Source organism: Pecten maximus, chromosome 17, assembly GCF_902652985.1.
Source record: "Pecten maximus chromosome 17, xPecMax1.1, whole genome shotgun sequence".
NCBI classification, from domain to species: Eukaryota; Metazoa; Mollusca; class Bivalvia; order Pectinida; family Pectinidae; genus Pecten; species Pecten maximus.
This window is the reverse complement of record NC_047031.1, coordinates 18,258,391-18,274,622: the sequence shown is the minus strand read 5'-3', so window position 1 is coordinate 18,274,622 and position 16,232 is coordinate 18,258,391. Positions and strand designations below refer to the sequence as shown.

Genomic DNA, 16,232 nt, shown 5'->3' with positions numbered 1-16,232 from the left:
ACCGATCCTAATAGTAGTTTTATACAATATTCAGATGACCATCCCAATCATTTTGAGCAAGTTTCGTAAGTTTATATACATGTTTTTAAGTCTCTACATGTTACTTTGTTTCATTTTCAACTAATACAACTGACATTATAATACAGGTTTCATCGTTACATCAGTATCTGATGAGCTGTTCATGTTTATATGAAACCTGTATTATAATGACAGTTGTATTAATTGTAGATAAAACAATGTAACATGTACTTTGTCAATGACATCAGCTGTTGATGTTTATCAAAATGCCAATTGTATTAGTTGTAGATGAAACAAGAAGAAATTAACATGCACTATGCCAGTGACATCAGCTGACGATGTTTGTATGAAGAATGTTTTATAAAACCAGTTGAATAAGTTATAGATGAAGCAAAAACTAGGTAGCACGTACTATGTTGTACAACAGCTGTTGATGTTTAAATGGGGAAAAAGAATTATGATGCCAGTTCCATTAGTTGTAGATAAAACAAAGTAACGTGTCGTTGTCATTGACATCAGCTGTTGATGTTTATATGAAACATGTATTACATTGCCAGTTGTATTAGTTTTGGTGAAACAAAGTTACATGAATGTACTTTGTCGGTTACATTAGCTGTTAACGTAACGATGAAAGCTGTACAAAAATGCCAGTTTTATTAGTTGTGGTTGTACCAAGTATCGTGTATAACTTTAGTTACGATGATGATCGATTAATTTTGTATACACCTTAAACGTACTCTTTGTCACTACTTCTTTCGTATTCCTGTCCACCCAATTTTGGACTAAATCTATGTTCCTAACCTACTGTCATTACATACATAAAATTCTTCTTCAAACTTATGTATTCATAAAATAAAATTTGAGACATATCACAAAGCCGCGGTAAGGGCGGGGGTTATTAGTTTGGGTTCGTCCATCTTTTACACTTTCACTTCCGTGAAATAAATGTTGGACCCTTTTTTTCTGGTGATCCGATTAAATGCCATATGGGTTTCCAAATTTAATTGTCAGTTTTCTCGAAATTAACTATTCGGAGAGATGTTTATCGGTAACAAGTTGAAATGCCTTAACAGCTCGGCCATGTTAGATTTCCACTTTTGTCTGCGGTGAACGTATGGTCAATTATTGACAGAGATACAATGTACATTGTACATGTACCATCTACTTTCCTTGCAATCATTGAATCAGAATATGGAATGTTTTCTTTCAACTTAGTAGAGCTCGACCAAGTTCTTCATTCTTTCAGATTCAACTAATCTTAGAGTTGAGAGTCGTGGGAGTCTTATCACTAATACAATTTCAATACAATGACCCTGGGGTAAAACGCTTCAAAATGTTGCAGTTTTCGTCCGACATTTATTTCTTAACTTGAAACTAGCTCACAAAATCAAAAGGCTCTAAATTAGTGACATTTGCCTGGGGAGTTCCTGTAATGGAATTCAACCAAGTTTGTTGGAACAAGTTAACATCAATCATATTCAATGTTACAATTGTATAAACACATTCAAACGGCTTTCGACTAACTAAAATACATACAATGGATATGTGGGGTTTGTCAGACCCAAATATGTTATCTGTCAACAGCAATGAACCAATGGGAGAACTGAATATTCACTTGCTCAAAAACAAAGGAAATACTGCTTGTGATAAATTACAACAGAAAAAAAATACTTGTAAAACATTGTCAACTGACAAAATTACACGAGTTTTAGCGCTACAGTACTTCCAGTGCTTTGGTTTTAACGTTACAGTACAGTACTGTACATGTTACAACATTTTGTAACTTTTACATGTATATAATTAATTTCTACATAGATCTTCACTATAAGAAATATATTTGTATAATCATGTGATTTGCACATCTACCTATAAGTTGGTTATGATATTTTATGTCTCTCACAGGTGAGGATGTTCTTATTTTCCGTTGATTTTCCGGATTTTCTGAATTTTCTGATGCGGTATTTGTATTTCCAAGCGTTTCAAAGATGTCGAGTTCAAAGCGTTTCCAAGACGCCGGTATCTCGTAGGACTACTGTAGGGTCCTTCTTGAAAAATTAAATCGGACATGAACATATCAAGAAAAAAATGAAGGCTGTGGCAGGTCTAATTCACGGATTGTCTTATTGCAGATTAATGGCAACGAAGTCAGCCATGTTGAGACATTGGACCGGTTTTGGTGATGCGATCATTAGGTCCAACGCAGGCTCGTCAACTAAGTCTAAAGTTGCGAAACGACACTTCTCGGTGTTGACTTGTGGAAGGCCTACTTGTTCGTCAGAAAATGTACTGAGTGTCATGAAAAGAACTCACAATCAGTACAGAAACGATTACAGGATGACTTCTTTGTCCAGAATGTCGGTGGCCATGAGAAGATATTCGAAAAAACCTAATTTTTTGTCGATTCCTCACGTTTTAATGCCAAACTTTCCAGTGGCTGTGTTTCCAACATTTAGTCAGATTCTGAATCCATATGTCAAAGGGGCGAAAGAAAAGAAGACCCTTAATAGTGTGGATAAAGATTTCGTGTTTGAAGATTTTCTTACAAATGCTAATAAGGTATTAAAATGGTTTTTTTGGTTTTTTTTACATTAATGCTATCAAATGTTGGGTGATTCAACATTATGTTAATGTTACTACACACTCCGAAGGTTTCTGACGTTTTTCAACTTTTTAAAAATCTTATATGGGCTGATTAACATCAGAAAGCCCGATAAAACATTAATATAGACTTGGGTTGTGACGTTGTGTGTCTAAAACTTCATGTACAGATTCACATATGGTACTAGGCTACTAGCCCGAGTTTTCTCTGGCCCTATCACCATTTATGGTGACAGGGCCAGAGAAAACTCGGGCTAATATGGTACCATTCATGAATTGTTAACGTTGAAGTAAATTGGCTCAATTAAGGTTTTGGATACAATTGACATATATTTTCTAGGTTAGATTGGGAAAACTTAATTAGGGGAGTTACCCAATGTTGTCAGTAAAATTGGTTAAAAACTCGTCAACACCTCGCATAGAACGAATATTCATACCCTGCCTACACTGCTACAATGACCATCTGTCAGAAATTGTCCGTCCGTTGTCCAGAGCCACGTTATCACAGCTACTCACAGTACAGTACTGTACTATACTGGACAAGTTAGAATTTTCCTTTTGTCGAGTCACTTTTATATGCACGTTATGCAGAATTGTAATTTCCATCCCTAGACTTTTTTTATGACTTTGTAATTTTCTTGAAGTAATAACATTTTCATATTTCTTTTTTATTTTGATTAACTGGTACTTTTGAAAAAAATGTTGGTATTCTGATATACTCATGAATACAGTTTACATATACATATATTAAACTTTAATATCAGGAAAGTGTTCAATATCTTTAGTGGTTTGGATGTCAATTACGAGGACTGTAGGCCATTGTTTTTTTTTTTCTTAAAATATCAAAGTCACTTCGAAAATAAGCTGTGATAATTAAATGTAACAGGACACATGATAAATTAAATTTAAATCACTGCCTCCGCTAGGGATCGAACCCGGGACCTCTGGCTTACTAGTCTTACGCTCAACCGATCGAGCTAAAGAGAAGATCTCTCTAGCCGAGCGGATTATTGCGGCTAGTATTTACCAGGGTTACATACTCCCCCTCCAGGAAAGAACTCGTCCTCGAGTTTCCAGGGGTAACAGCGATGCTTGTGGAGCAAGGCTGAGTATTTTTCCCGGGTCCCTACATGGGCGCCAATGTAACAGGACACATGATAAATTAAATTTAAATCACTGCCTCCGCTAGGGATCGAACCCGGGACCTCTGGCTTACTAGTCTTACGCTCAACCGATCGAGCTAAAGAGAAGATCTCTCTAGCCGAGCGGATTATTGCGGCTAGTATTTACCAGGGTTACATAAATTACCCATAAAATTTGCCCTTCTCACTATTCAGTCCTTGGTATATGATTAACAAAACAGCATCTTTCCTAGCCAATGGCTCATAATTCTGTATTCACCCTGGCCGCTGTGGCCGTGTGATTAAGGTGTCCCGACACTTTATAACTAGCCCTCCACCTCTGGGTTGCAAGTTCGAAACCTATGTGGGGCAGTTGCCAGGTATACTGACTGTAGGCTGGTGGTTTTTCTCCGGGTACTGACTGTAGGCTGGTGGTTTTTCTCCGGGTACTCCGGCTTTCCTCCACCTCCAAAACCTGGCACGTCCGTAAATGACCCTTGCTGTTAATAGGACGTTAAACAAAAACAAACCAAAACAAACCAAGTATTCACCCTGGCAGATTTAGTCTTGTTCCTAAGCTTCCAAATTATGGTGCCCTGGCTTTTAGGGTATCTAATTATAATGCAATTATATCTTACATTCGGTTAGAATGGCAGAATAAACAGACTAAGCACAGGGAGTTGGTACAGATTTTCAACTCCCTATACATATATACATTCTGATATACTTGACTATATTGATCATGGCCATTAGTGGGAAATTTATGCTAACTGAAGTCCATGTGAGTGTAAATAGTAATGACGAGGCCCAGTACAGAGTTGAATTGTCAACTACATGTATATGTCCATGTTTTTAAAAACAAAATAGGACAATATTAGGGGAACATTTTCTGTATTTGATAATTATAAGTTGGTAGAGATAACCTATAATATTCTAAATTTAAATGACGACCAAGGATAATTAGCCATGGCAGCTAGATAGTGCTGGAACAATCTCAGAAGATCAAAGTATACATGGTACACCTAAAAAGCAACAATGATGTCGCCGTCGGGTAGCAGTAGAGACGAGGGTGAATTTGAAATTTTTGTAGAAATAAAGTAACATATTTTCTTAATTTCAGGGAATATTTACAGTAGCAAAGTTACTGACTTTAGGAAAAGTATCAGATTTAGAGGAACTCCTCACTCCAAAAGTAAGTATAAAATTAATATACATTGTAAATAATCTTCTGTAACTCTAAAATTAATTATATGGAGACAAATTCAGACAATCTGTTGGTATTTCTGTCATTTGATGATCATAAATAATTGAAAATTGTTGAAAAAGGAAATGAAACCAGTTAAAAAGTTTATAGTTATGACACATTAAATAGGAACTGATCAGAATAAGTATAATTCACATAAATCTGGTTTAATACTTAAAGAAAATTATCAACTTGCATACAAGAAAAACATTTATTATTGTTTACTAAGCACTTTTCATTAATATACAATACAAATACTTAGTACACATTTTAAAAGCAGTTCACAAATAATTATCCATGGTTTTTGAGCCTTTAGGAATTATATATAACCAACCAACTCCTTTCTCAACTCCCCGGGGAACAGTTGGAGCTGCCATTTCGGCACTTATATCTTACAAATGACATTTCTTACACTGCCCTATACAACATTCTCATTTAGAGCTGAGTCGACTGGAACACAATGGAGTAGTAAAGAAATTAAAGTACATGTATCTTGTTTAAAGATACAATACAGCTCCCATGCTTGGACTAGCGACCCTTCTGTAACATAGCCCTGCATTCTACCACCACTAGGCCACTGTGCCCAATAAATTAAGTACATGTGTTGCATACACATGTATGTCCCAGAGAACATTTGCTAAATAACATTTAACTCTTTACCACCTAATGACTACATATGACGCCCCTGCTATTTCCCCAAAAGCTATACTTGGTGAAGCCCTAGAATGATTAATAGCTAACTGAAAAATTTAAATTAATTAATGATTTAAAACACTGAGAAGAAAAGAATTTATTGTTGAAGATATGATTGCCCATACACCAAATTAATCATGAGAGTCTCCAGAATTGAATTACAGTTTGCAAATCCAAAAATAAAGTTTCACTTCAACTCATATTTACAGGTAAGTCAGCGAGCTCTACAAAAAGCTGGCAAATTTGAAATGTCGTCATATGTTGTCATTAGGGATACAGGTAGGGGCGTCAGATGTCGTCATTAGGTGGTAAAGTATAGAGAGTGCTAAGTGGTAAAGAGTTAAGCAATGTTGTGTTTCAGGCCTTCAGAATGATAGTTATGAACTATGACAAGTTGACAACGGAGCATCACAGGCTTTTAGACTCCATGAATCAAACAAGTCCTGCAGCTGTCTACCAGTATCACCATGTCCAGGCTGTGATTGATCGTAAGTCAGAAGATATATAATCTCTGCTGTGCTTTACCTGTCACCTGGTAATACTTCAATTGTAATAAAACACAGGCTAATAATATCAAGCTTGCTGGATTTTGTAGCATCTCGTGAAAAATAACGGTCATTTGACGATTTTAGGGATGATAATGGGGGAACTAATTCATATTCTCAAGATGTATTAGGAATGGCGTCCTGTATCTTAAGCAAATTCATACTGACAGGAAAAGTACTGACATATCTTTCTAATAAGACAGTACGTGGCGTGTAAATGATAGCTGCACCATATTTCTTCTGCAATAAGCAGGGGGTGTCGACACATGTACATTTGACTGAAAGTAGGGATGGGCTTACAGCGGAAAGTTATGGTAAATTTGCTGTAAATTTTAAGTATGTATAGGCCTGCTTATTACAAGGCATTGTCAGATTTATACATTATATAGAAATTCTACTCATTTTCAAGGACTTTTCTTTGATTGTTATCCCCTGTTCACTAATTATTTGAGCTAGCTATATGACTTCACATACATACCAGGTATGTAGTTGGCTATGTCATGTGGAATTGACTTAATAAACTTACTAATTTAATATTCCAAGAACATATGACAAAGTCATGAGTGCTTTACAGCTGTAAATTTCCTTATAGTTAAAACTTAATAACATTGGATTTTTTTTTTTTAATTTAACAAAAACAAATACAGGTTAATCATTGAAAACATTTCTAAATCCTGCAGGTAGAAGCTATAGTGTAAAACTAGTGTATTCTTATTGATGGATCATGCTACAATCCCCTGTGATGTTCATCAATCATTTGTGGTAAAAATACTATGTTAAGTGTTACAATCCCCTGTGTTCAAGATACCAGTATATACGTAGGGAGTTCAGTTTATTAACACATACTGCAGTTTGTGTTGTTATGTGCCGACGGAAACCAGATTTGGAGCATCGTCAGAGAGCCACGGTTGATTACACTGAGCTCAATACTACATAGTTTAGTGCAGTCAACCGTGGATCTCTGATGACGGATCCAGAGTATCTCAGTAGAAATTTGATAATTTGGGAGTTTAATAGAAAATACATCTATGTCAAGTTAAATGTGATGTTTTATACTGTAAACCATGCAATGTGCATTAATACTCTTATCCTGATATTTTCTAGGAACTGCCCTGATACTTTTTCGTCCAATATATGTTTTTCCTGAACAGCCTGATAATTTTTTGTGTTTCAAACTCTTGAAGTAATTTCAAAATACAAACTTTTGTGAGTACTTCATATATATACCTTATAATAAAACTCACTTATAAAGTTTTTGGGTTAGTTAATTTTTAAAAACTTTATAAGTCCATAGTATACACGCCATACCCTTCCATTTTGGTATATACATTTATTGGGGGTCTAGGAGTGATATTACTTAAAAACGTAATGTTTTTGACTTAACAAAGTTCCTTTTAACGGGCTGTTAGTCCATAAGTATATAAATTATACTTTATTCATATAATCATTGAAGGACTAGATATTATAAATTGAAAGTTGAGTGGTAAATGTTTGAAATTTTTTTTCAATATTTTTGTATTAAATTGTTGACCTGGTCATTGAATCTAAATTTTGTCTGTATCAATATCTAATGTTTGACACAAAATACGTTAATTTTGTCTGTATCAGTATCTAATGTTTGACACAAAATACGTTAATTTTGTCTGTATCAGTATCTAATATTTGAGTACAAAATACTGTTAATTTTGTCTGTATCAATATCTAATGTTTGACATAAAATACGTTAATTTTGTCTGTATCAGTATCTAATGTTTGACATAAAATACGTTAATTTTGTCTGTATCAGTATCTAATATTTGACATAAAATACGTTAATTTTGTCTGTATCAATATCTAATGTTTGACATAAAATACGTTAATTTTGTCTGTATCAGTATCTAATGTTTGACATAAAATACGTTAATTTTGTCTGTATCAATATCTAATGTTTGACTGTAAAAGGCGTTAATTTATGGCATTGAAATATTTTATATCCCACTACTGGTACGTTTGCAAAATTTTAGTATATGAAGCGTTTTGCCTGCTGCCTGTGAGCTCCACAATCAATGATTGTGCCTGTTCTGGTTCCATACCTTACAGTAAAGATATGATCATTTTACCTTATGTTATAAAGTATTTGTAATACTCTGTGTGTTTTTTACTACAGTGGCTGAGAATGAACCAGTTGTGACAGTGAAGCTGCAGTTCATGGTTTCATTTTTCAACATTTTTGTAGAAGAGAAAAAAATCATGGAAGTCGCCTTAAATACTGCAGGGTAAGAAATACAATCAGACTCTGGACTGTTTATAATGATTCAACTGGAACAGAGGAAATATCCAAAATTCATTATAAATTTGATCAGTAGTGTTCATCTAGAGAAAATTCTACTGTAGATGGAGTAAATAATACATGGTGTTTTAGTATTGCAGATAATTTCACATCTATATATCAATAAGGGGTGGAATATCATACTTCTTGTATTGATTTTCTTCTCAACCATAAGGTATTGATATATTCTGGAAATGATTTCAAGAATTTTTTCCCCAATAACATTATTTAGGGTATATATTATGCCCCTTTTAGTCAGGCGCGTAGCTGGGGAGGTTTGAAATTTTAATTTTATATGTAATATTTCAGCATCTTCACGGATGTTATGCAGACCTTGAATTTCTTTGTCATAGCTCGTCAACAAAATATCACAAGTTCCATCCTTCTTTCAAAAAATAGTTGTTGAAATTGATTATTGATGCATTTCAGAAAGTTTTCTTTGATATTTCCAGACTTCATATGTAGGTTCCCTATGTTATCAAATGATTAGGACGGAGAAAAGAAGGGAAAAGCAGAGAAAAGATTGGTCTTTCATCAGACCAATATATACTATTAAATGGTGGATGAAAAGGTTCCTCTGGGATCTCTTGTATGGGAGTTGCATCCATTTTTAGGTCACCTGAGACAAAGTCTCAAGTGACCTATTCTAATCCCCTTTTGTCCGTCGTCGTCCGTCGTGCGTCCGTAAACAATTTACATTTTCGACTTCTTCTCCAAAACCCCTAAACCAAATTCAATGAAATTTAGCAGGAAGCTTCTATGGCTAAAAGTCAACCAAAATTGTGAATTATATGGTCCCCACCCCCAAGGGGCCTGAGGGGCGGGCTAAAAAGGGTCAAATTGATTAAAACTTCAAAAATCTTCTTCTCTACTCTCAGATATAGTGGAATCAAACACTCTTCATGGATGGAAAGGTCTTAAGGTGCTTTACCAAAATTGTGAATTTCTTGACCCAGGGGTCTCTGGTTTGCCCCTGGGGAGGGGGTAAACTTTACTATAGTTTATATAGGGAAATCATATTTTTGACTATAATTTGTTGGAGTTCTATTGGAATTCATTCTAACTTGGTTGACATTATCAGTATGGGATAACAGATTGATGGTATGCACATTTTGGCCTTGACTGACCCCCAGGGGCTAATGGGCGGGGCTAAAAAGGGTCAAATTAACAAAAACTTCAAAAATCTTCTTCTCTACTCTCAGATATGATGGAATGAAACACTCTTCATAGATGGAAGGGTCTTAAGGTGCTTTTCAAAAATTGTGAATTTCCTGACCCTGGGGTCTCAGGTTTGCCCCTGGGGAGGTGGTAAACTTTACTATAGTTTATATAGGGAAATCACATTTTTTACTATTATTTGTTGGATTTCTATTTGAATTCATTCTATTTTGGTTAACATTATCAGCTTGTGATGGCAGTTTGATGGTATACACATGTTGGCGCTGACTGACCCCAGGTGTTGATGGGCGGGGCTAAAAAGGGTCAAATTGACAAAAACTTCAAAAATCTACTTCTCTACTCTCAGACATAGTGGAATCAAACACTCTTCATGGATAGAAGGGTCTTAAAGTGCTTTACAAAAATTGTGAATTTCCTAACCTTGGGGTCTTGGGTTTGCCCCTGGGGAGGGGGTAAACTTTACTATAGTTTATATAGGGAAATCACATTTTTGACTATAATTTGTTGGATTTCTATTGGAATTCATTCTAACTTGGTTGACAGTGTCAGTATGGGATAACAGATTGATGGTATGCACATGTTGGCACTGACTGACCCCAAGGGGCTGATGGGCGGGGCTAAAAAGGGTCAAATTGACTGATTTCAAAGATCTTCTCTAATCTCAGATATGATGGAATCAAATACTCTTCATAGATGGAAGGATCTTAAGGTGCTTTACCAAATTTGTGAATTTCATGACCCTGGTGTCTCACATTTGCCCCTGGGAAGGGGGTAAACTAAACTATAGTTTATATAGGGAAATCATATTTTTGACTATTATTTGTTTGATTTGTATTGGAATTCATTCTAATTTGGTTAACATTATCAGCTTTGGATGGCAGTTTGATGGTATGCACATGTTGGCCCTGACTGACCCCCAGGGGCTGATGGGCGGGGCAAAAAAAGGTCAAATAGACTGAAATTTCAAAGATCTTCTTCTCAAGACCCAATTAAGACAGAATCAAATACTCTTCATACATGTAGGTGGAAGGGTCTTATATTGATTTACTAGTGTAATAAACTTCATGACCCAAGAGTCACAAGTTTGCCCCTGGGGAGGGTGTAGATTTTACTATAGTTTATATAGGGAAATCACATTTTTGACTATTATTTGTTTGGTTTCTATCAGAATTCATTCTAACATTGTTAACATTATCAGCATTGGATGACAGCTTAATAGTATACATCTGTTGGCCCTGACTGACCCCTAGGGGCTGATGGGTGGGTTCAAAAAGGTTCAATTAAATTATTAATTGTTCAAATCTCAGGTGACCGTTAAGGCCCATGGGCCTCTTGTTCCTATTATGTGTGTAGATAAAAATTTCTTGACGACTCTTCCTAGTTTTCATCAAACTTCTCAAAGCTAACATACTTAACACTGAAACTGTGACACTTTGCTTTCTGTTTTGATCTATTTTCCATCTTGATATCAGTCTGTATTTATTTTAAATTGTTTGTAGTATAGTGGGAATAAGGGTGGATTGAGGAGCAGAGGGTATTCAGTCATTCTGGGGACAAATCTAGTTCAGGTTTGAGTCTGATCGAGAAAACAATATGGCTGACAGGCAGTCATGTTGAATTCTGACTGTTCAAGTTTATTATTGCTATTTGTTGAAAAGTGCTGGAGGAGTATTCCTCAAACTTCACATGTAGGTTAAATTTCCCCTAGGACCCATCAGTACCCATTCAATTTTTAATTTGATTATGATGGTTGGAGTTCTTGTATTCCTAATTGCTATGCATTTTTAATTTTGTAACTACATCAAAACTTTCAGTGCCAACCCCAGAGTATCAATTCTAGTATACATGTACTTTTAAGCCCTTGGTTGTATAGTTTTGCATGTTGAATGTTGGAAATGATCAGTAGAATGAAAGTCATATTTTTTTCGTATGTCAGTAGAAGTTACTTAGAAGTACTTAGTTAAAGGGGCATTCCTTCATTTGAATAATGTTTAGGTCATCAAAATTTAACTTACTGGAAAATATATTTTCCAGGCTGTTAAAGTTATAAACTTTAATATTTATTTAATACAGTAGTTTTACTCTCAAGATAAACCAAAGTTCTTCGAGTTTAAAGTCCTGAAAATTCTTAATTTTATCTGAAGTATCACTAATAACTCCAAAGACAAACAGTATTTGTATACGATATGTCTTTTTCCTGTACATTTTGGCGTTAATTTCATAACTTTAAGACACAAACACTCAAAGTTTAGATATAGATTTCATCAATAGATATTGTGAATGTTTCTGATGTGTGAAAACGATTATTAGAGAAGAGAACTATCTTGGTTATATTTCCAGACAGGTGTTAATGATTTTATACTCCTAAACATGGTAAGCTTGTTTTAAATATAATTATTGATTTTATTGTAGGTTTGAGAGACTGTACACCTCCAATGTGGATTTCTTAGAATTATCAGCGAGGTCCAAGGGTGAAGATGTCAAAAAAAGAATTATGTCGGATCTGGCTTCTTTAAACTGTAAATCTGACAACTATTGGAAAATTTTCGGCATCACATTTGGCAATATTCACAGGAAAGACTTCAAACTGATGTTAGTTTGATGTTGATGTTTTTTTATGGATGAATATAATATGGTAAATAAGAAATTAAAGAAATTATTGAAGCAATAATGGTTACAGGAGGTTTAACCTTGATTTCTCGTTTCATATTGAATACTGTTGAGCAAACTCTCTCAATGATTTAAATTTATCACTATCATATCTATTTTAGTGTAGCAGGCCCGGTTTTAATTGTAAATACTGTACATAGTTGTATGGTCGCCTTCTAGCTTCCGGCTAGGGGGAATTTCCCTTTAGCTCAGTTGGTAGAGCGGCAGATCAGTAAGCCAAGGGTCGCGGGTTCAATCCTGAGGCTGGCTGCACACTACTTCTCCTTGAACTTTTACATTAGAAACAAGAACCCGGTATTCCACCTGGATATTATGAAATTGAATATAATTTTCTCTCATTAAAAAAAGTGTAAACATGGAAAATACACTTAACAGTGTAGCATCTGATCTGAGGTCATACCAGATATGTCAGCGCATGACCTTGTGGATCCGGCTTCATCAATGTTCTTTAAAAATGTTCCAAACATTGATCAGAATACATCATGCATTCGTCATACTCATTAGGTTTTGCTGCAATAAGTTCAGAAATTTCCATTACTTCAATGCCAAAGAACTGGAGCCAGATAAAAATGTAAAGGGACTAGATACAGTATATTTGTCAATCAGCTGACGGTGCTCATACACAGTTGGCAAAGTATTGGAATATCATCCCGGAGAACCTGGTTTGATTCGATTTCGTGTTGGGATCCTTCCTGAAAGACAATATACAATTATAGTCTTCAGGTGAGGTCGATACCTGGATTTATCGACCCAAGAAAAGATAATATTGACCTTGGACTCCGTCCTCTGTCTCTTCAATAAAAAGACTCCAGACAGAAGATATGGAAGAAAATCCTGAATTCCTCAGGGATCCCACTACGATTATGATCAACATACAATGAGATACAGTAGGCCTTATTCCTTGGCTCTCCAATGTCCCCTGGTAAGACAGATGACATTTGTGAAACCACTCACTCCCGACCATGCAAGTGGGGGGGGGGGGGGGCACAATACACATTGCTTATGGTAACCCTATACACGTAAGTAACTACTATAACTAATATCATTGTTAGTGTAAATAAAACTAAATCAGACCAGTGATTCTTGAAGGGTATACGTATCATTTGTACATATAACGTTTCATGGCTGAAAATGTGAGTAAATCCCATGTGATGTCAGCAACTGATAATTGAATCGTGGTCAAATCTGGAGTCCAGCATGGAACATACCATCATAGTCAACAGTTAAAACTATTTCCCCGTAAAGTTGGAAACAACCTGATAGACATTAAGTATTACCTGGAGACGTATAATAGATTTCTCTTATACATGTCTCTACATAGAATTTTAGTTATTGGATGCCAACAGCGAACTGTATGTACTGCCTCTTACACATGAATATGTATTCCTTGCATGGTTAACACAGAATCACACTTTTTACACAAATGTTGGAACTCCTGTATGTATCCTGTTTGGGATCAATTATCCTCGAAAAAGTGTACTTTTTACTGAATGAAGTTCCCTTCAAGGTTTTTTTTCAACATTTAAAACTCAAAATATTTGTTTATAGAATATTTTAGTCAAACCTCATTATCAAGAACTCAAAGAATCTGCTTGATTCAATTTAAATTTTAAAAATTTGGTGTCGGACCGAACGACACTGATGTTCAGAGACTGGAGCCGAAATTAAGGCCAGACCTACACAATACAGTCTGACAGATAAGACTAAACCGATTCTAATTAGACTTTCAATGTAAACTATGTGACTGAAACAAGATATTCTTATACATCACAGACAAAAACTACATGTCAAACCTGTTATGAAGGATCTCTGTATAAAGGACACTTGTCTATAAAGGATAGACTTAACAGATACACTCCTTCCAATTTACTATAAAATTAACCTCTGTATAAAGGACACCTGTCGATAAAGGACAGACTTAGCAGAATTAACCTCTGTATAAACGACACTTGTCTATAATGGCCAGACTCGGCAGATACACTTCCTAATTTACTGTATAATTAACCTCTGTATAAAGGACACTTGTCTATAAAGGACAGACTTAGCAGATACACTCCTTCTAATTTACTGTATAATTTACCTCTGTATAAAGGACACCTGTCTATAATGGACAGACTCAGCAGATTCACTCCTCCCAATTTATTGTATAATTAACCTCTGTATAAAGGACACTTGTCTATAATGGACAGACTCAGCAGATTCACTCCTTCCAATTTACTGTATAATTAACCTCTGTATAAAGGACACTTGTCTATAAAGGACAGACTCATCAGACCCACTCCTTCCAATTTACTTTATAATTAACCTCTGTATAAAGGACACTTGTCTATAAAGGACAGACTTAGCAGATTCACTCCTTCCAATTTACTGTATAATTAACCTCAGTATAAAGGACACTTGTCTATAAAGGACAGACTCAGCAGATTCACTCCTTCCAATTTACTGTATAATTAACCTCTGTATAAAGGACACCTGTCTATAAAGGACAGACTCAGCAGATTCACTCCTTCCAATTTACTGTATAATTAACCTCTGTATAAAGGACACCTGTCTATAAAGGAGACTCAGCAGATTCACTCCTTCCAATTTACTGTATAATTAACCTCTGTATAAAGGACACCTGTCTATAATGGACAGACTCAGCAGATTCACTCCTCCCAATTTATTGTATAATTAACCTCTGTATAAAGGACACTTGTCTATAAAGGACAGACTTAGCAGATCCACTCCTTCCAATTTACTGAATAATTAACCTCTGCCTCTGTATAAAGGACACCTGTCTATAAAGGACACTTTTTATCTGTCCCCTGTGTGTCCTTTATAGACCGGTTGGACCATACATTTAGCTACACTTTATCTATTTAACATGTGTTTTTGAGATTTCCAGCCTTAATTATATGTACTAGACTGTTATCATCCAAAACTATCGGAGACCAATATACATGTAAGCGTTCATGCCCTTGGGGGTGAGACGGTTAGGAAATCTCGACCCGAGGGGAGATTCTTAATTTATCAAACTTGTGACTGGTAGCTATTATCATGAGGGTTGAGATCCCCCTATCTCACTGCGATGGGGATTAATTTGTCTCTGATCCTGTTTACCCTCTTATGTATCGAATGTTGACGTTACATCAACGCGAGGAAATGCTGACATGACGTAATTGAATTGTTGACATGACGTCGGTGCATCGTCATGTGACAGACATAATAGTATTGTTGTCGTGACGACATACAATTGTTGAGAATGTGCAAAGAGCACGGTAAAATTGTAGATATCTGTCAAGGGTAAGAGAAAATAAAATTTCCATTAATTAAATTTCACTCCTTTGAACTGTATACAAGAGAACTTGTAGATTACAACCTTTATTATTAAGGACCCTGGATCCTTTGTGGCACCGTTTTACTATTTACTCATTTTTTTTTTTTATATAAATGAAGATTATTATCTGATGTCCAAAAAAATCTTGGTTTCCTAATATAGATGGTTACACCAAGGATTGTATTTTTCATTTTGAATTCTTGATATTGAAAAATTGTTTCTTTATAGCAAAAATCTCCTAAGGATATTTTTGATATATCGGTAAAAATAATAAATAAATAGTAAAACAATGACTATTTCTCATGTCAAGAAATTATTTTCGATATCAGAAAAAAATCTTATATTAAAATGAAGAGGAGCTTGATATATGTTATCGAAAAATGGCAAATACGGTATTACCTATTTTTGTTATCAGAAAATAACTTTTTGATATTTACAAATGGAATTTTGATATAAAAAAAAATATTTTTTTTGATATCAAAAAGTCATAAGCATTCTAGGATAAATTTGAATGCATTAGCCTTCATAAGTTCATAGG

The 16,232-nt window shown here is 35.1% G+C and overlaps 1 protein-coding gene across 1 annotated transcript; it reads left to right on the top strand.

The window, feature by feature from the left end:
• Positions 1-2,009: 2,009 nt before the first annotated feature.
• LOC117315420 lies at positions 2,010-12,376 on the top strand. Its single transcript, XM_033869604.1, has 5 exons — positions 2,010-2,574; positions 4,858-4,929; positions 6,035-6,161; positions 8,365-8,473; positions 12,118-12,376. The coding sequence occupies exons 1-5, from the start codon at positions 2,104-2,106 to the stop codon at positions 12,305-12,307; spliced, it is 969 nt and encodes a 322-aa protein (XP_033725495.1). The 5' UTR covers positions 2,010-2,103; the 3' UTR covers positions 12,308-12,376.
• Positions 12,377-16,232: the final 3,856 nt, after the last annotated feature.